Genomic DNA, 20,458 nt, shown 5'->3' with positions numbered 1-20,458 from the left:
CAGAACTACCCCTAGTTCAATATAAGCTGCTGCTACTAGAGAAAATAGCCAGATAAGCTAGAAAATTATCAGTCTTTTTTTTTTTTTTTAAAGATTTATTTATTCATGAGACAGAGAGAGGCAGACGCATAGGCAGAGGGAGAAGCAGGCTCCCCACAGGGAGCCCAAAGTGGGACGCGATCCCAGATCCCAGATCCTGGGATCACGCCCTGAGCTGAAGGCAGATGCTCAACCACTGAGCCACCCAGGTGTCCCAAAAAATTATCAGTCTAATTGAGACTCTAGAACATTTTATGTGTTCAGTCTCCAGCTGAAGGTGGTTATCCATTTAAATTATATCCAATTTTAGAAAAGTATGACATTTAACATCTTCTTTTATCAAAGTACCTGGAGAGTTTTTAAAGCATTTGCCATGTTGCAATTTAAATAGAATTATAGGGGTACCTAGGTGGCTGAGTCAGTGAAGAGTCTGCCTTCATGATCATGGTCTTAGGGTCATGATCTTAGGGTCCTGGGATTGAGCCTCACATTAAAGCTCCCTGTTCAGCAGGGAGTCTGCTTCTCCCTCTCCCTCCACTCATGCTTCTTGTATTCTCTCTGAAATAAATAAATATATTAACAAAATATATAGAATTATATCTTATTTGTAAAATAATATGTAAAGAGTGTTTTAGGTTTCCATACTCAGTATTTGAAATGTCATGATTACTCCTTTTTTTTTTTTTTTTACTCAAGATTGTATTTGAGAGAGAGAAGGAGCTGAAGCAGAGGTAGGAGTAGAGGAAGAGGGAGAAACAGACTCCCTTGAGCAAGGAGCCTAATGCAGGGCTCAGTTCTAGGACTACTGGGATCATGATCCCAGCCGAAGACAGATGCTGAACCGACTGATTACCCAGGTGCCCCTGAAATGTCATGATTACTCTTTAAGTTACATGAGATTTTAATGTTTTTTCTCTATATGTAAGACTCATATCCATTGCACTATTTATTGATGGTACTTGGGTAGTTTTGTTAATAAATTTAACCATCAAATTGGCCTTATTTAGCAATTTATGAATCAGACAGCATCCCATCTAGTTAATAGGAGCTCTAAAGAACTATACAAAATGGAAAAGTTGTTTTTTTCTGTTTTTAAAATTTTATTTTCAGGTAGTCTCTACACTTGGCATGGGGCTTGGCATGGGGCTTGGACTCACAGTCTCACGATCAAGAGTCAGTCACATTCTCTACTGACTGAGCCAACCAGGTGCCTCCAACATGGAAGACTTTTATTTATTTATTTTTAAAGATTTATTTATTTATTTATTTATTCATGAGAGACACAGAGAGGGAGACATATAGGCAGAGTTAGGAGCAGGCTCCCTGCAGGAGTCCAATGTGGGACTCCATCCATCCCGGAACTCCGGGATCACGCCCTGAGCCAAAGGCAGACTTTTCAACTGCTGAGCCACCCATGTATCCCAATGGAAGACTTTTATAGGCAGAAGGGGCAAGAGATAAGGAAAGCATGGATTACCTCATCTTTCTTTGGGGACAGAAGAGGCCTATTGGGAGGATTACCTCATTATTGTTGACTAGGAAATTCAAGGATTGACTAGTTTAAGATTACATTCCTGGGAAAGGTTGAAACTACAGTTAGGTTAGGTATGAAATCTTTCTTTGTTGATGTGAGGCTTAGCACAAGTGACCCCATTTTTGGGCCTATTTTTATTTTTTCAACAATCCTTGCCCCCCACCCCCACCAACCCCTCACCTTTTGGATTAGACTCTCAGCTTAACTGAGAGATATGATTAAAATTTAAGGCATTAGCATTGTTCCCAGCTACCACTTTTTAAAGTTCTCACAGCTTTTGTTGATCCTTTGTGTGTCTTCACAGGTCTTGATCTCTTTGACAGACCCCAGCTTCAGGTTCATATTTTTAAGCTGGTTATTCTTTTCTTTTTTGATGTTTCAGTCTTAGGGAGATCATTTGCTTAGTGGGTAGAGGCTACAAACATGCATTTAAAGCCTTTGAGAGAATACAGCATGCCAGGGAAAACTAGTATGATTATAATAAGTGAGATAATTCCCAGTGTTTGGATTGGACTTTAGAACTGAGGACTCTCTAAGACCCAAACCAATCAAAATCAATTAAGTCAAAGAAAGACTCCCTGGAGGGACTCACCTTTTTTTGCCAAGTGGCTTTCTCAGTGATCTTATGTAACTGAGTTTCAACTTCCTCAGAAGTGGTAATCCATAGCAGGTGGTGTTGACCAGGGAAAGTAGAGTCCTGCCAAAGGAAGTGAATCCTGAATGCCTCCCAGTAATTCCCATTTTAATCTGTGGCTCTGGACTGGAAAGGCATCAGCAATGGAAGCCAGTATATTTTAATGGTTTGTAGACTGCACTTGTGGTTTTATTCTGGTTACCCTTGCCTCGTGTCCTTTTCTTTATATAGAGCCTGGATGCAAAGTTCCCCAAGTTTTAAGGTTAGTAAAAGACAGGAAAATGGACTGAGGGGTCTTTAGTATATCGATCAGAGTTTTTTTATGATAAAGAGGATATTGGCTAAAGTATGGTCTTGATCTGGTGTCTTGGGAGGGAGTAGCATACATCAATGTTACATACTTCTCTTCTTCAGTTTAATTTGAAGGTATCCAACATTTTCACAGGACTAGATAGGCGAAGGCTTTTCAAGCTGTGAAATATGTGCTTGGGGTTCTTCTAGTCCTTGGAGTTTGGCTGCCATCTAGGTGGTGAGGGGGAACTGGTAGAGACCTTTCCAAGGAGATTGAAGGGCAGTCTTAGTGATCCCAAAGGTGGGAGAGAATTGAAAATATTAGTTTAGGGGCACCAGGGTGCCTCAATCGGTTAAGTGTATGAATCGTGGTCCCAGGGTCCTGCTTATCCCTCTCCCTCTGCCTCCTGTCTGTCTTATGAACGAATAAATAAAATCTTAAAAAAAAAAAGAAAAAGAAAAACTAGTTCTGAGAGTTGTAGCCAGATATATGAGGAAACTAGAAAAATTCAGGATACATGCAGGCATGTAACAAAACCTCAAAAATAGTTAATAGGGCCAGAATCTGACATTTAAAAGGTACAAACATCTTATTCTCTACAAGTAACTCCACTCTTTAAAAAAAAAAACCAAAGATAATCACCGTAAAACTCATTTGTTTACAGTAAACTTGGCCTGATTGTTTATATAAGTGTATATAAGTGCAGTGAGAACAGTGACTGACCATATAAGCACTTTCTGAAGACTGCTTTGCTGAAATTTTTATTAAGGAATCTTTGGACTCTCAAAAGCCTCTGAAAGACTGGCCATCAAATTTTACTTGTAAAACCTCCAGTTAAAGCCTTGGTGACATAACTAGTATTTCCTTTTTTTATTTATTTTATTTTTATTTATTTATTCATGAGAGACACACACACACAGAGAAAGAGACATAGGCAGAGGGAGAAGTAGGTTCCATGCAGGGAGCCGATGTGGGACTTGATCCCAGGACTCCAGGATCACATGCCCTGAGCTGAAGGCAGATGCCCAACTGCTGAGCCACCTAGGCGTCCCATAACCAGTACTTTCAGTTATGTTATAAGGAGAACAGACTTTTATTGAAGTTATGTAAATAACTAACTATATTACTTGAAAAGAATACTCCTGGCGTGCCTGGGTGGCTCATTTGGTTAAGCAGCCAATTCTTGATTCCAGGGTCATTTGTTCAAGTCCCATTGGGTGTGGAGCCTGCTTAAAAAAAAAAGAATACTTTAGTATTTCATTGTTATTTAAAAAGGTATACTTTACCAAATTGCCAAATCTGGAAAAGCAAAACATTAAAGAACCAGCAGTATTTCAAACAAGAAGTGATAAAAATTATAATTTTCCTCATTCAGTCCTATGTTATTCTTTATTTTTTTTAAGTAGGCTCTGTGTCCAACATGGGGTTCATGGCCTTTAAGAGTCACATGTTCGGGCAGCCCAGGTGGCTCAGCGGTTTAGCGCCTGCCTTCAGCCCAGGGTGTGATCCTGCAGACCTGGGATCGAGTCCCATGTCGGGCTCCCTGCATGGGGCCTGCTTCTCCCTCTGTCTGTGTCTGTGCCTCTCTCTCTCTCTCTCTCTCTCTCTCTCTTTCTGTGTCTCTCATGAATAAATAAATAAATAATTTTTTTTAAAAGAGTCACATGTTCTACTGAACTGAGCCAACCATGTTATTAATTCTTGAATCCAGTTTTTTCTAATAGTTCTAGAAATAGGAATTTCCAGTTCAGTTGTATGATTTTAGTTATCAGAAACCTGTCATTGGCAGGGCACCTGGCATGGCTCAGTCTGTAGAACATGTACCTGTTGATCTTGGAGTTGTAAGTTTGAGCCCCATGTTGGGTATTGTGATTACTTAAAAAAAAAAAAAACTTAAAAAAAAAAAAAAAAACCTGTACTTGTCAAAATCCTTTCCATGAATGTGTAGTACTTTTGCAGGAACACTTAAGCATCAGAGTAAAACAACATCTCTGAGTGACAGAAGCCTTAAAAGACTTAACTGTGGTTAAAGGTCTGACAAGAGTCCCTTAAAATGGAATAGACAAGGAAATTTGTGTGTGTGTGTGTGTGTGTCACATCATTTTAAGATAAGTAGAATTATGAATGATATAACATTATACCAGGGCATCAGATTTCTAGGAATTTCATATAATTTTTTAGGACACCTATAATACATGCCTGTATAAAAACAACATAAAGAAGGCTTAATACTATTTGACAATGCTTCTCCTCATTTAACATTTCAAGTAGGCCTAATTAGTTTAACATCTCCCTTTTTATAAGGAGAGAATACAAACCTTTTCCAATTTTCCAGGAACCCCCTAGAAAAATACTAAAATTAGTTTAAGGTCAGAAATACTATGATTTTTGGGAAGTTGATCAAAAAAATCACAGATTGGAAAACACTTGGTCAGGTGGGATCATAGGTTACTGTGAAACAGTAGTTATCCAATTAACTGTAGCGACAGTTAAAGACTTGGAAGGCAAATAGAAAAAGTTAGATCATTGCAAAATAATAACCTTAGTTCTTTCAATGGGGAAGATTCATTTTTTTTGTTTTTGTTTTTGTTTTTTTTTTAAGATTTAATTTATTTATTCATGGGAGACACAGTTACAGAGAGAGGCAGAGACACAGGCAGAGGGAGAAGCAGGCTCTGTGCAGGGAGCCTGATGTGGGACTTGATCCCGGGTCTCCAGGATCACGCCCTGGGCTGAAGGCAGCACCAAACCACCAAGCCACCTGGGCTGCCCAAGATTCAGTTTTCTTAAGTAATTAAAGATGTGATAAAAACATGAAACACAGGAAATTATTTTGACCAGATAAAATCTTTGTTTTCTAGGCAGATTATATAAAAAGGTAAAGGAAAAAGAATCTTTTAGTTTCTCATCAAAAGCAGACCAAATAGTCCAAGAAAACTTTGTTCTTTTAACAGAGTGAAAACCATATTCTGGTTTTGCACTAGTTCCCTTTATCTATCTATCTATCTATCTATCTATCTATCTATCTATCTATCATCTGTCTATCTATCATCATGTGATTTGGGGAGGAGCATGGGGGAGAGAGAGAGGATTTTAAGCAGGCTTCATACTCAGCATGGAGCCTAATGTAGGGCTAGATCTCAAAACTCTGAGATCGTGAGCCAAAATCAAGAGTCAGGTGCTTAATGGACTGGGCCACCCAGGCACTCCTGCACTAGCTTACTATAAAACACATTCACTTAAAGTCATTCTGGTCTTAGCCAGTCTTGACCATGCTTAATATTCCTGTCCAAAAATTCCTTTTCCATAAACCTTAGTGGCTTTAATTATATATGTTAGAATTTTTAACCCTAGAACCTTAAAAAAAAATAATAAAAAAAAACCTGAGTAGTCTCCATACTCCATGTGGAGCTTGGATTCATGACCCTGAGATCAAGAGTTGCATGCTCTATTGATTGAGCCAAACAAGTGCCCCTAAAAATTTTAATTTTTAATGAAAATTAAGAAGTAAACAGTAATGAATTGTCTTTAGCATTCTGTGGATTGGCAGACTTAAACTTTTTGTTATTTCTGGAAATGCTTGTTTTCTCATAATAATTTTCTCAGGCACAAAGCATGTTTACTAATAGATCCAAATACTTTTAATTCCTTAGTAAAAGGAAGCCAAAAGTAGATAAATGTATATTCAGTAATGTTTCAGTTTTTATATTATTTGTAAATGATCTAGAGATTTAATGATCTTCCATCACTTAATTTAACACAACTTTAAGGTCCCGGGTTAAAAAATGATTTGGGGAGGGGCACTTGGGTGGCTCGGTGGTTGAGCGTCTACTTTTGGCTCAGGTCGTGATCCTGGGGTTCTGGGATCAAGTCCTGTATCACGTTCCCTGCAAGGAGCCTACTTCTCTTCCTCTGCCTGTCTCTGCCTCTCTCCTTTTGTGTCTTTCATGAATAAATAAATAAAATCTTAAAAAAAAAAATCTGGGGAAACTATTCTAAAAATTAATTTAAAACTTTTTATCTTGCTTAAGACTATTTTAATTCATTTGTTCTTAGGGTACCTGGGTAGCCTGGTCAGTTAAGTGTCTGACTGTTAGTTTGGCTCTGGTCATGATCTTAGTCTTAGGGTCATGAGATCGAGCCTCAAGTCAGGCTCCACATTTAGTGAGGAGTCTGCTTGAAATTTTCTCCCCCCCCCCCTCTCTTTCTCTCCTTCTCCATCTGCTCCTCCTCCCTCTCTGGCACATGTGTGCTCTTTCGAAAATAAATAAATCTTAATTCACTCATTTTCAAAAATTATGTTTAGATCACTTGTGAAAATTCATCATATTATTTTTTTTCCTGACAAGTTCCATAACAGAGATAATGTGAACATACTTGACTGTTAAGCCCAAGTAGAATAAAAGTTGTATGTCTGCATTAAATTCACTATTGATAATTCTAAAGAACTATTTTAATTAAACCAACAAACTTAAGTTAGCTTTGATGCTGAATATTTTCCCAGATCTCATGAATCTGAGTAACAGTTGGATTAGTTTCTATTGTCTATCTGAGAATTTTAGGAATACCTTAATTCATATAAGTGCTTAATTTTCCTTAAGCCAATTAAATAGAACTCTTTTACAAATTAATTTTACCAATACCGTCTAGAGATAAAAAAAATAACTTATCTGCAACACAGATCTACAGAGAGATGTAATAGAGAACTTATAACTTCTATTTTAAAATTACTGCCATGAATCAGGTACAGTAGTAATATATAACTCACTAGTTATAAAAGAAGTTGAATCTAAGTTGTTTTTCTAGTAGATAAAATAAATTAAGATTATCTGCTCAGTTGGCTAAAGATTTTACTAATGTTTCTGGGGACGCCTGGGTGGCTTAGCAGTTTGGCGCCTGCCTTCAGCCTAGGGCGTGATCCTGGAGACCTGGCATCGAGTCCCATGTTGGGTTCCCTGCATGGAGCCTGCTTCTCTCTCTCTGCCTGTGTCTCTGCCTCTCTCTCTGTATCTCTCATGAATAAATAAATAAAATCTTAAAAAATATATATTTAAAAATTTTTTTACTAATGTTTCTGGAGGAAACATCTGCTTCACTTGAGCTGATGTTGACAGATTTGCATAGAACCTTTGAGAATACTTTTTTCTAGTGTCCTGGTTGATTGCAAATGAACCATCAACACTTGGGCCATTGTTTTGATTGTGGACCCCTAGGAGGGTGTGATATGGGGGACCTGGACATTATTTTAGGTGCCTGGCCTTGGAGCTGTTGTGGTTGTAAGGCTAGTAGGTTGGCAGACTTCTGTTCGTGGTGCTGTTCCCAAGTCCTTTCAAAGTGCTCAGCTATGATTACAGGTTCAGTCAGTTGTCTCCCATCCTGTTTTCTGCTTTTTTGTCAATCCACTAATCTCAAGAGATAATCCATTTACAAATAGGACAGCTAGAGCAAATTGGGTGACCTCAATTATTGTATAGAGCCCAGAATGCTACAGGAAGAGAGCTTCCAAGTGAGTTTAAAGTCTGCGGTAGATTCATCTTTCTTTTGTTTGCACTTTTGAATAATTTACCAATGTGAACAGGGAAGACTCTAGGAATGTCTTTTAAAGATCAGTGGGGGCAGCTCCGGTGGCTCAGAGGTTTAGTGCTGCCTTCAGCCTGATCCTGGAGACCCAGGATGGAGTCCCATGTCAGGCTCCCTGTATGGAGCCTGCTTCTCCCTCTGCCTGTGTCTCTGCCTTTCTCTTTCTCTCTCTCTCTCTCTCTCTCTCTCTCTCTCTCTCATGAATAAATAAATAAAATCTTAAAAAAAAAAATCAGTGGGCTGTTCTGTGAGCCTTTTCTTGTCCACAAGGGAACCAGGTTGAAGGTTAAGGATCTGGGATATCATCCTTGGAGTTACACCATCCTGCTTTGTATCCTGTTTGGGCTTCCCCAGGTCCCACCAGCATACGCACAAGATCTGGCAGCCTGGGGTCATAAGTCCTCATAATGACTCGAATAAATTCTTCAGAAAACTTTTGTGGATCATCCTTGGGTTTAGGAAGTTCTTTATGGTTTTTAGTTTGGTCTTTGATCAAGGAGTGAAAGAATGATTTTATCATAAAAGGTAACCTTTGAATAGTCTTTTCAGGGTGGAAAGGCAGTTTAGATAGATCAGTAGAATGTTGAATACTAAGGTAAAGGAAGATTAGAGGGGAGCAATAGGAATCATTCTGGTTTTATATCTTTTTAAAGTACCTCTTGTGTCTTTAATTTTTCATTAGCCTTTTGCTTCATATTTTTAATGAAGTAATTTTGGAATCTTGATACATTTTGCAATCTTCTGAATACCAATTAAAATATGTATCCCATTCTGTTTGTTCAGTTCAGGAACCCTTGTTTTCAAGTGCATTTCTTAAATGAATGATCTCATCTAATTGGAACGTTTTCCATAATGGCCATTGTAATTCTAGGTTGTCTCTAATAAAATTTTGACATTTTTGTAGATATTTCGCCAAGCTATAGAACTTCTGAGACCATAGTTTTTAGACTAAATATGCAGGTGTGCCAGAAGGTGGCATGCTTAACTTTTTAGAATTTATGGATCTCTTTTTCTTTCTTTCTTTTTTTTTTTTCTTTTTAAAGCTAAATCTTTGGATCTCTCAGAGCCAAACGTGTACCTAAAAGGGATGTGCTGCTACACTGGGGATTTTGTGATATTTTGCAGCGTACCTCATCACACAGATATTTTGAGGTTGGCAGTGATATAGTGTCAATCTTATCCATTCTGCAGCCAATTTATACTAACGTGGGGATCTTTGAGTTAGTTGGTGGATGCTCTAACAGCTTTTAAGTGCTCAACATGTTCCTACCAATTTTTGCAGCTTCTTCGCTTCCAAACTCCCCATTAGCATTAGCCTTTACCCAACACAAGACAAACAAACATGTATATCGTAGTATATTGGCAATAACCAAGAGATGTTACTGTGTCTTGGCCATGAGATAGTCTTGTGTGTACCACCAGTGATTTCCACCATGGAACCTTGGACTGGGGAAAGGATTAAACTAGCTGACACCAACAGATGGGGACTGGAGGCTCCACATCAGCGGGAAACTGCAGCTGCCACTAACAGTTCCCACATGGGTCTTGGGACAGAATCAAGAACTGGGGGTTTCCACCAGTTAAGCCAGAATTCCAGCATGGAACTGGCTTGTAAACCAGTTAGATTGGGATTGTGCAGAGAGAGTGGAGCCCAGAATCAAGAGAAACTTACCCATGGCTCTTGGAAATGATGAAAAAGACCAAGAATTCAAGGGTTTGTGGGTACCACACCTGTTGCTTATTGTATCTGAATGCCATCAGAAATTTGCTTCAGATCCCACAGCTGCCACTAAATTGGTTAAAAACAAAATTCAGCTGAGTAAATTTAAAGATCAAATTGGCTTAATTCAGTGATTCATGAATCCAGCAGCATTCCATCTAGCAAATAGAAGCTTCTGAAAGCTTTACAAAATGAAAGACTTATGGGCAAAAAAGGACAAGGACAAGGAAAGAACAGATTACCTTGCCTCTGATTGGTATTCCAGCTTGACTAGTTTAAGACTTCATTCCTGAGAGAAATTGAAATTGCAGTTAAGATAGGTGTTAAGTCCTTATTTGCTGATATGGGGCTAAGTACAAGTGACTCCATTTTAGTCCTGTTGTCTTTTTTTTTTTTTTTTTTTTTAAGATTTTATTTATTTATTCAGGAGAGAGGCAGAGAGAGGCAGAGACATAGGTAGCAGGAGAAGCAGGCTCAATCCCAGGACCCTGGGATCACAACCTGACCCGAAGGCAGACACTCAACTACTGAACCACCCAGGTGCCCCCAGGCTTGCTGTCTTTTGAACAACAATTTTCAGTTGGAGTTATTATGCATAATACTAAAGTGAAGATTCTTGTACATCAGGTGAACCTATGACTTTATTAATATGCTAATTAATCCTGATCAAGCCAATTTTTATTAAGTTTCATTCTGAAAAAGGAAAAGAAAAAAAAGTATAATTCTCTAAATTCTCTATCCTTATGGCTATCCACTTAATGACACTGGTAATGTGATGAGTTTTGTTCCAGCAGACAGTTAAATTACAAATAGATTACCTTGAATTTGTAGAGGGTATATTTTATGCTTTGTAGGGTGGGTCTGTTTCAGTTTTACTCTGTAGTCATAGTCCTAGAAACATAGTGTTAAAAAATAAAAAGGTATAGGAATGCATAGGTGGCCCAGTTGGTTAAGTGTCTGATTCTTAATATCAGCTCAGGTCTTGATCTCAGGGTATGAGTTCAAGCCCCAGGTTAAGCTCCATGCCCAGCATGGAGCCTACTTAAAATTTGAAAAATAATAATAAAAAGGCAGGTCTTGGTGGAAAGCACAAAGTACTTAACCAAGTCTTTCTAACTCTTTGGGACTCCAAACTCAGTCTTCCCTGTAGCAAGGAAACAGCTGCTGAAATCTCTGGTTAATTCTTTCAGCCTTCTCAGCTATTGTTTTAGAGCCCTGCCCATTTGTTTGCAGAAGTTCCCTCCTCTGCAAATTCCTCCTTTTCACTCTTTCCTCCCCAACTTTGCAGCTGCTCTGGCAATCCTAAAAACTCCCGTCCTCAGATTCCTTGCGCTCATAAGACTATGGCTTTCTGCTTGAGTTCTAGATGGGTTTTAATGTCTGTACCAGAGAGTACCTTTAGGGGGAAAACTCAGTCAATTTGAATCTAATCCATTGTGGTTCCCTTCTTTCAAAGGTCTAATCCTTTCCATTTTCATTCTTGCATTTGGTCACGCTCTTCCCTTCAGACAGTTGGATTTTTTTTTGTTTTTTCCGTAGCTTATTATGTAATTGTTAGGCAGATGAATCTTATTTTAATGGTAGGTAAATCTGCCATTACCAAAATTGGAACCTCAGTAATTGGGGATTGAGCATGTAAAGTTTAAAAACATAAGTACAAATTATATTTAGTAAAGATGGAAAAGAGGTTATTTATAGTTGGAGGAAGTTGGATATAAAAGAAAATACTTCATAGAAAAGACTGATATTCATTGTAAACCATGAGAGATGTTTGGGATGGACTTCTCTATGCTGTATATTGGTCTTCCTCTATATTTCTAGTGGGAGGAACAGATTGAGCTGGTGGGAACATATAGGCTACATTTAGAGGAACACTTAGCAATCTGTTTGACTAGTTGGTTACCTCCAAGGGGCATAATTCAAAAGAAGACTAGAAAATGGGTTCTGATCATATTGGAGAAAGTGCTGGAATGCTAAAGTGTAGGAGATTTTGAAATTCATGTGGTAAACAGAGGAAACTATTTTAAGTTTTCTAGTTGGACAGTGAATTTGAGAGTCAAACTAGGAAAATTAAGCTGACAACATGATCAAGGGTAGATTGGAGTCAAGGAGGGAGAAGAAAGATTAGTTAGGAAAGTATGGTAGTTTGGGGAAAGGATAAGAAAGGGTGAACACTGGTAGTGGCAACATACTTAGAAAAGAACTTCAAAATGTAGGCGATGGAGGATGAAAAGGATAGAAACAGAGTGCTGGAAAAATGTTGGCTTATTGATGCACATTGTTACTGTTCAACCTATGTATGTAATTCTTCCTGAATAAAATGAGGAGAATAATAATGGCAATACCACCTTTGCAGAAAATGGAGCTTTTGGCTCCTAATTTTTTTCTACAGTTTTTGTTTTGTTTCCTATTCTCAATGAAGCTAACATGAATGTCAGTGCTTATCAAATTACTGGATCAGAGGCTTCTAAGTGGCGCAGATAAGTGTCTGACTCTTGGTTTTGGCTCAGGCTGTGATCTCCAGGCTGTGGGATTGAGCCCTGTGTTGGGCTCTGTGCTCAGTGGGGAGTCTGCTGGAGATTCTCCTTCTTCCTCTGCCTCTCCTGCTCTTTCTCTCTCTCTATCATAAATAAATCTTTTTAAAAAATTACTGAATCATATTTATGTTGCCATTTTTGTTCTCAGTATATTTTATCCAAAATATCAACTGAGAAACCATTTGTGCATAAAGGAGAGGTCAATCAATTACTTGTTATTGATACTAATATAGCTAACCAATGTGTAAAGCATTTTTTCCTTACAAGGTGGGGGAGAGGACATGGTAAGAATACCTATCATTATGAGGATCTCAAAGGAGCCATAGTAGAGGACTAGAACTTCAGCAGCAATAATTTATGGATTTTAATTCCAGTGAGGGGCTACTTCCCATAAATTCTCTCCCTATGTGTATCTCATATCTTCCCATTATCCACATTACTTTCTAAATCTTTACTTTTTTACTTCCACATTTCTAAATGATGTTTCACAGAATGCTGTATTTGCCTTTGAGAGATTTATAATAAACTTTTGGAGCAAACAGTGTTCTACCTTTTTATAAATGTACTGATAAAAGTGGTATTTCTGAAATAATATATTTTATGTATTTTGTGAAGTTTCTATATAAACTTGGGTTCTTAAAAAATAATTTTATTTATTTGACACTGAAAGAGTGCGTATACGTGAACAAGCAGGGGGAGCAGCAGGGAGAGGGAGAAGCAGGCTCCTCTTGGAGCGAGCCTGAGGTGGAGCTCCATCCCAGGACTCTGGGATCATTACCTGAGCCAAAGGCAGACACTTAACCAACTGAGCCACTCAGGCACCCAAGAAGTTTTCCTTGTAGACTTGTAAACATTATCATTATCCTGTATTGAAGAACTCAATCAGATGTTAATTCTTGGAGCTTTAATTTTTCATCTGGTCATATGCTTAATTATTGTCTGTAATGCTGGAAGGTTCATTTAGAAGAGTGGGTGTTGTTGCCATCTATTTTTTAGGGTAATGATAGTACTGACAATTGCACTCACCAATAAATTTCTTGATATTGAATTTATAAGGTCAAATTGAGAATTTTGTTGGGATTTTAAATTTTCAATTCTATTATTTTTTCCTGAAGAGGTGAATAAATGATTTTTAACTTTGACGTATAGTGTAGAAAATCTCAGTTTGGGACGCCTGGATGGCCCAGCGGTTGAGCGTCTGCCTTGGATTCAGGGTGTGATCCCAGAGTCCCAGGATCGAAATACCACATCAGGCTTCCTGCATGGATCCTGCTTCTCCCTCTGCCTAGGTCTCTGCCCGTTTCTGTGTCTCTCATGAATAAATAAATAAAATCTTTAAAAAGAAAAAGAAAATCTCAGTTTAACATAGGAAAAGATATTCAAGGAGTTAACAGTTTTAAAATAAGATATTCCTTCAATAGTATACTTATCTGATATTGTACCATTTATTTTCTAAACATTTACTGTATTTTAAACATAGTGTTTTTTTGTTTTGTTTTGTTTTGTTTTTTAAAGCAAATTTAATGCTAAATCCTGGAAAAAAAATTGTTTCTTACAGGGCTGACCCTTTGTCCAACATGGTTTTAACCTTCAGTACTAAAGAAGATGCAGCTGCCTTTGCAGAAAAAAATGGTATGTTTGGTCTGTTTTTGTTTTGCTTTGACAAATAAAATCAAGATATGATTTTATATTCTTGGCCTTAATCAAAACCAGTCAGGGATATAGAATTTGAGTTGAGAGAAGTTTTGTAGTATATCTAATCCAATGGTTTTTAGTTTTTTTTTTTAATACCATCAGAACATCTCCTCCCTCCAAAAAAAAGTCTAAAATGGAATGCCCACATAACCTGTAAGAGCCAAAATGATCTAATTTGAAATAGAGGCAGGGAGTAAAACTACTTCTACTCCTTATTTAGGACTCCCTCTGCAAAAATCACTAACATTTAGTTTATAAACTCTAGTTGAACATCTCATAAGGCAGGCAGCCTATCCTAGTTTTGATACCTGTTTATTATTCTTACTCTGAGACAAAAATCACCATCTATAATCTGTAATGCCACCTAATGGCTCTTCGATTATTTGGAAAATAGTTATTGCTCCCTTATTCTCTGTAAAACTTCATGTAAGCCTAAATGTCTGTGGGCTGCTTTTCTAGATATGATGGGTATAGTACCAAGCATAATCTCAACTCTGCAATTAGATTAATGCAGCCTAAGAGGGTATTAGTTTTTGAGGTAGCCACCTAAAACTATTGTTTATATTGGTGTTCCTAAAACAAAAATGCAAAAGTTTTTTTTTCTCATTATCTATTAAGCCATGCAACATGGTAGTGAAGAGAGGCTTTGGAGTCAGTCCAGTCTGAATTCTGATCCTTATTATGCCATTTGGAAGCTACATGATTTTGGGTTAATTTCATAATGGACGTTTTTCCTTTGAAGTCATGATGCTTAACTCATAGTGTACCTAGCCCAGTATCTCATACATGACAGATACTTGACAATTATTAGTTCTGACCCTTACCTCTCTCCATCTGACATTTCTGCTGTATTTCTGTTGGATTTACAAGCACTAGTATGTATTTTTACCTAATGTATTCTTCTATTCTAAATGATCAGGTGAATTTGAATCTAAGTTATCTATTTGAATGAGATAATGTCTATTTAAGTAAGCTGTTAATTTAAGGCAATATGTAAATGTAAAATATTATTAGTGTTATGTAACATATTTGACATATAAATGTGAAAGTACTATATAAAGCTTGTTATCTAAAATACTTGCCTTTTAGTATTTAGTGTTACATAGCTTATGATTAAGAGTGTGAAGCCAAACTGCCTGAGTTTAGATCCATGTTGCTCTTTTAGTATTTGTATGCCTTTGCACTTCCATTTTCTCCTACGTACAATGGGCATTGTTATAAGGATTGAAGCAGTTAATAAGTGTTTAGAACATAGTTAAGTTACAATCATTTAAAAGTTTATCCTATTCTTTGTAGTAGACTTTTCAAAATCTGAAAACAAATTTAGTAAGTAAAGCTTCTTATTAAAACATGTTCTTGGCAGTTTCTAAATTTCTTGATTATATAATTATTCTCAAAGTGATCATAGTCTTTAAAATATTATTTTGATTTAAATTAAATTGCTTTTTAATTAAACTAATATAGCTTATCAAAAACAGTTCTATTAATGTTTTCCATCTTTGCAGCCTACCATATTTCATGTCTGACACCTTGAAAATTATTCATTTGAGGTCTGCAATGTGAGTTTAATAATAGGAAATCTAATTAAACTGTTAAATCTCTGGTTAATGTCTAAGTGGTCACCAGGACTACATGACTACAGTTGCCATGTGAATTGCAGGTGTGAACTAGTCTCTGCTGCTGTTGAAATCAGGTACTTTCCCACTCTGATTTCTGCTCCCTGGGCAAGAAAATTGAGGAACGTTATCAAAGTCAATAAACAGTATAACTTGAAAAAGCTTAGTGGGTAGTGTCATATAATACTGCAGGCTAACAGTGGATCAGGAATTTTAACCTACAGTGTAGTAGGAATCAATCATATCCATCTTAACCACTGCCTTGTCTCCAACACGTCGCACAAAACCTATTTAATGGACATGCGATACGTGGTAAAATTACGGACTTTGTAAAATACATTTCTCTGCAAAAGGAATTTGAAGCTGATTATTCCACCCTTGAATTCACTATAATACTTGTGAGCTGCCTCATTTAAGTCAGCAATATAAATCATTTTATGTAAAGAGACTTTATATAGATAGTCCTGTTTCTCTAGTTATTGAGGCAGCAAGTCTAAGCAAATCATTGAAATGGTACAGAATCATGGGATTGAAGATCTTTTCCAAATTACCCACATCTTATCACATTTGGATTTGCCTCTCTTGGGTAGGTGAATAGTGGTGGGGACATACAAAAGGATCCACTCTCCCTCCACATAATTTTTTTTTTATAAGGTAATGCTATTGAAGGTTGGATGAACCAATGTCCTGGTTAATGAAAGCATTAGAAAGAATTTAGAAGCACTAATATGTAACAACTACTGGATTGAGATTAGTAACTAGGATTCTCATTCCATAACTGTCTGCTTGCTATACAGGAGATCTTGAACAAGTCTTGTTTCACTATACTTAACCTTTGATAAACATTATTCCTTCCTCTTTGAAATGAAAAGTTGGATTAGATAATACTCAAAAACTACAGGTTTAAGGAAATTAAGCTCATGGGCCAACTCATCCAGTTTTATTTCTTTACTTTCTAGCCCAGTACCTTATCCATTTTATGCTCTAGAGGGAAAATGTGTTTTTGTTGAATATAGATGATTCTGTGTTGATAATGAAAAAACCTGGCAAAGTTTATGCATTTAGGAGTATTAAATGTTTGCCTTTTAGTAGTGTCAAGAAATAGGAATTTAGGGTAAAACTGCCTCAAGGAAAAGATAGTTTGTATACTCAGGGACTATTTGAGAATCAGTACAATGAGGAACAAGGCTTCTTCGATGTAAAAAGGTGGTTTTATTAAAAGCACGGGAACAGGACCCACAGGGACAGGACCCAAAGCTCTGAGGTTGTGCTGGGTGACTGATTATATACTTTCAGGTTGGGAAGGGGTAAGGGACAGCACAAGCCTCCAGAGTATTTTGGAAACAAGGTTTCCAGGATCCTGAGGGGGCTAGCTATTAGGAAAAGGTCATTTATTACTGTTTGGTAAAAACTCAGTCTTGAGACCTTTCAGATGTATGTCAGTGGGCCATATGTTTGCTAAGTATCTTGGGGGGGTAGAGATAAAGGAAGTTTTCAAAGAAATATTTATATATTAAAGAAGACTTACAGGATCCTGGGGATGGGGATAAGATTGCCTTTTGCGCTTAGCAAAGTGTCACCATCAAGGCAGCTAAGCTCTCTGAGGAAGGTCATTCTGCCTATTTCAAGGACTTTCAATGGGCTGTAGACAGTAAGGAAATTTAATTTTTTTCTTTTACCTTTGTTTCCTACATCAGTTAAGTCAGCACTGTCCAATACGGTAGCCACATGAGATTGTTTAGCACTTGAAATGTGTCTAGTTCAAATTGAAATGTGCAATAAGTGTAAAATATACATTAGATTTAAAAGACTTGGTATAAAAAAAACTTAAGTTTTTACATTGGTTACATATTTAAGTGATAACATTTTGGATATATATTGGGCTAAGAAAATATAATTAAAATAAATGTTACATACTTCCTTAGTCATTTTTTTTTAAGTGGCTATTAGAAAATTTAAAATTAGGGATCCCTGGGTGGCGCAGCGGTTTGGCGCCTGCCTTTGGCCCAGGGCGCGATCCTGGAGACCCGGGATCAAATCCCATATCAGGCTCCCGGTGCATGGAGCCTGCTTCTCCCTCCGCCTGTGTCTCTGCCACTCTCTCTCTCTCTGTGACTATCATAAATAAATAAAAAATGGAAAAAAAAAAGAAAAAAAAAAAAAGAAAATTTAAAATTAAATTGAGGCACCTGGCTGGTTCAGTCAGAAGACTGTGCAGCTCTTGATCTTGGGCTCAGGAGTTCCAGCCCCACATTGGGTATAGAGATTACTTAAATGAACTTAAGAAAAGAAAAGAAAAGAAAAGAAAATTTAAAAGTATTTGTGTTTCACATTATGTTTATTGGATAGCACTGATCTATAGTACTTATTAGCAATGTACAGAATATACATTGTATACATATTCTGAATCACTAATACATATTCTATAGTGAATATCATAAATAAGAAAACCTTATCCAACTTTGAAAACTTCACATTTTGTATTTTGAGAAATATAGTTCTATTCTTTACTCTTACTCAGTATGAATCAAGGATAAATGGAAACTCTTATGTTACACGTAATATAATAATGAAATAAAATAGCTAAAAGAGACCTATATTATACCACAAGATCCCATTAATCACCCGTTTTTCATTTCTTAACCATATAAGGTACTGTGCAGGTTCATCTTTTTATATAAGAATTTTATGTAAGAATATATAATTTCTGAGACTAAAAGAAGTTCTCTTCTTCCTGCTATTAATAACTCCTGTAACTACCCCCCTGCTTCTGTTTTGCTTAGGTCTCTCTTCTCACCATATCTCGCTTCTACAGAGGGCTAATTCTGTGAAACTAGGGTATGGGAAAGGAGAAAAGACTGAATGCCCTCCCTGTGGCTTTTCTCCCTGCTCCCTACCTTCCACTCCTCCAAATCTTACTTCTCAACCTCCCCCATACACACTAAGTAAAGAAAATATAAATACCCCTGTGTCTTTTGGCTTTAACCCCAGGGCCTCCTCCTGAAGGTCTCTCTTTGAGCTCAGCAAATATTCCAGAGGAACTCTTCAAAGATAACCTTTCTTTGTAAAAAGAGAAAAGAGTATCTGGGGTTTCCTCTGAAATGTAGATGAACCTCACTTTAGTTCTTTGTATACTGAAAAGACCTACCTTTCTCACCCATTGTGGCTTTTGTCTTTCCTAGTGTTTCCTTATAGGGTTGAGGGTGAGGGCGGGGAGGAGAAGGAAGCTGCATCTAGGAGAGCCGGAGAAGATGGTCGTGGAAAAATGTCAGTGGTAGAAGGCTAGGGTCTCCTACCATTTACATGCTAATGAAACCAGAAATGGCCTTTTCCCCGTTTGATCTGATTTGAAACTTTGTGACTTTCCTTTGGTAGGTCATTTTACCCCCTGTGTTTTTCTCATTGTTGTTAGCTGTAAAAACTCTTTGAAATTCTCAAAATAGAGGAGGGTTTCTTTCAGGAGTAGGAGGATAGAGGATAAACTGTGAAACTGCATTCTGTCCACAGTGGATCTATTGGGGAAGAAAACCCGCCTCTGAAGTAATAGAAGGTAGAAGCAGGGGAGGAAGCAGACAGGTCAAGCCCTGGATTGAGGAAAATATGGAGGTAATTGGAGCTGCAACCCAGGATTTACAATTATCCCAGAAGTAGACCCATCAACAAAGTCTGGACTTCCACCTAACTTAAAACCTACTAACAAGGGTCTCAAGCTAACATTCACTCATTTGTTAAAAAGACACCTTTGAAAAAAAAAAAAAAAAAAAAAAAAAAAAAGACACCTTTGTTTCAAAAAGTAAGAATCAGGACTCCTACAGATATAAAAATTCATGTTAAAGAATTTATTTTATTCATGTGATATAAAGGAACTAGGTAGATGTTATAACTAGTTCAAAGTAAAAGTCAAAACAGCACAAATGTATGTGGAAAAAAGGAATGCAAATGGAGACAGATGGACGTTTTGTGGGGGAAGGGCAGTTAATTAAATCACTACCAGTAGGACACAGGACATAATTTGCATATCTATCAGTCATACAACTTAAAAAGAAATAAAATAGCTGAAAGACTAGGAATTAAACTGAAATCTGATAACCTGGAAGGGAAAGGCATACTATAGATAATGCAGTTTTCTATAGAAACAGAATTTGTTTCTACCCTTCCGCTTTGTTAAAAAGAAAATCCCAAAGATTTATGATCACAAAATATTGGGCCAATATTTGGCCTGATTATTTAGGTATAGCAAGAATGAATAATTTGCGATTGTAGAGGAGGAAAAATAATTTTCCATTTAACTTTATAGGTCTTGGCTGAGACCTCTGCCCTCATAATTGGAAGATTAACAGAGAAAAAAAACAGGTTTAGTTACATGTATACCTCCTGTACACCCGGGAAAACTGTGTAACTCCAGAATGACCTTTACCACCACCTAAATAAAATCTCCAGGTAAAGACAATAGATCTGGGGAGAGAATGCTGGGGAGAGTGAGTCTTGGGAGGCAATGCACCATAAACAAGGGTATAACTGTTAGGCAGATTTAATTCCGAGGCTTCTCCATTGATGAATTTCCAGAGTTTTAGTCATCCTCTACTTCCTAATACAGAATGGGAGATACCTTAACAAATGGAGATTTCCCTTATAAATGTAAATGTCCCTCACAAAAGGGCAATTTCTTCATTTTCAGAGATTTTCCTGTGTTTACTTTTTTTTTTTTTTTTTTTAAATAACCAGCTCCAAATCCGTATGCCAGAAAGGCATTTTGGGAGGCCGCAGTTCTGCTGCTCTTCACCATATAAGCTTTCTTAAGTTTGCTTTGC

The 20,458-nt window shown here is 37.2% G+C and overlaps 1 protein-coding gene across 1 annotated transcript in view; it reads left to right on the top strand.

Annotated features, from left to right (window-relative positions):
* NDUFS4 (NADH:ubiquinone oxidoreductase subunit S4) overlaps nt 1-20,458 on the top strand; it is a 114,457-nt gene that overhangs the window by 81,370 nt on the left and 12,629 nt on the right. Inside the window, exon 4 of the mRNA XM_026017033.2 lies at nt 13,895-13,968. Coding sequence (XP_025872818.1) covers nt 13,895-13,968 — 74 coding nt within the window. The remainder of the gene's footprint in view (nt 1-13,894; nt 13,969-20,458) is intronic.

The sequence above is a fragment of the Vulpes vulpes genome, chromosome 4 (assembly GCF_048418805.1).
Source record: "Vulpes vulpes isolate BD-2025 chromosome 4, VulVul3, whole genome shotgun sequence".
NCBI lineage: Eukaryota > Metazoa > Chordata > Mammalia > Carnivora > Canidae > Vulpes > Vulpes vulpes.
Note: the sequence above shows the minus strand (reverse complement) of the source record. Positions and strands in the feature narration are given on the sequence as shown.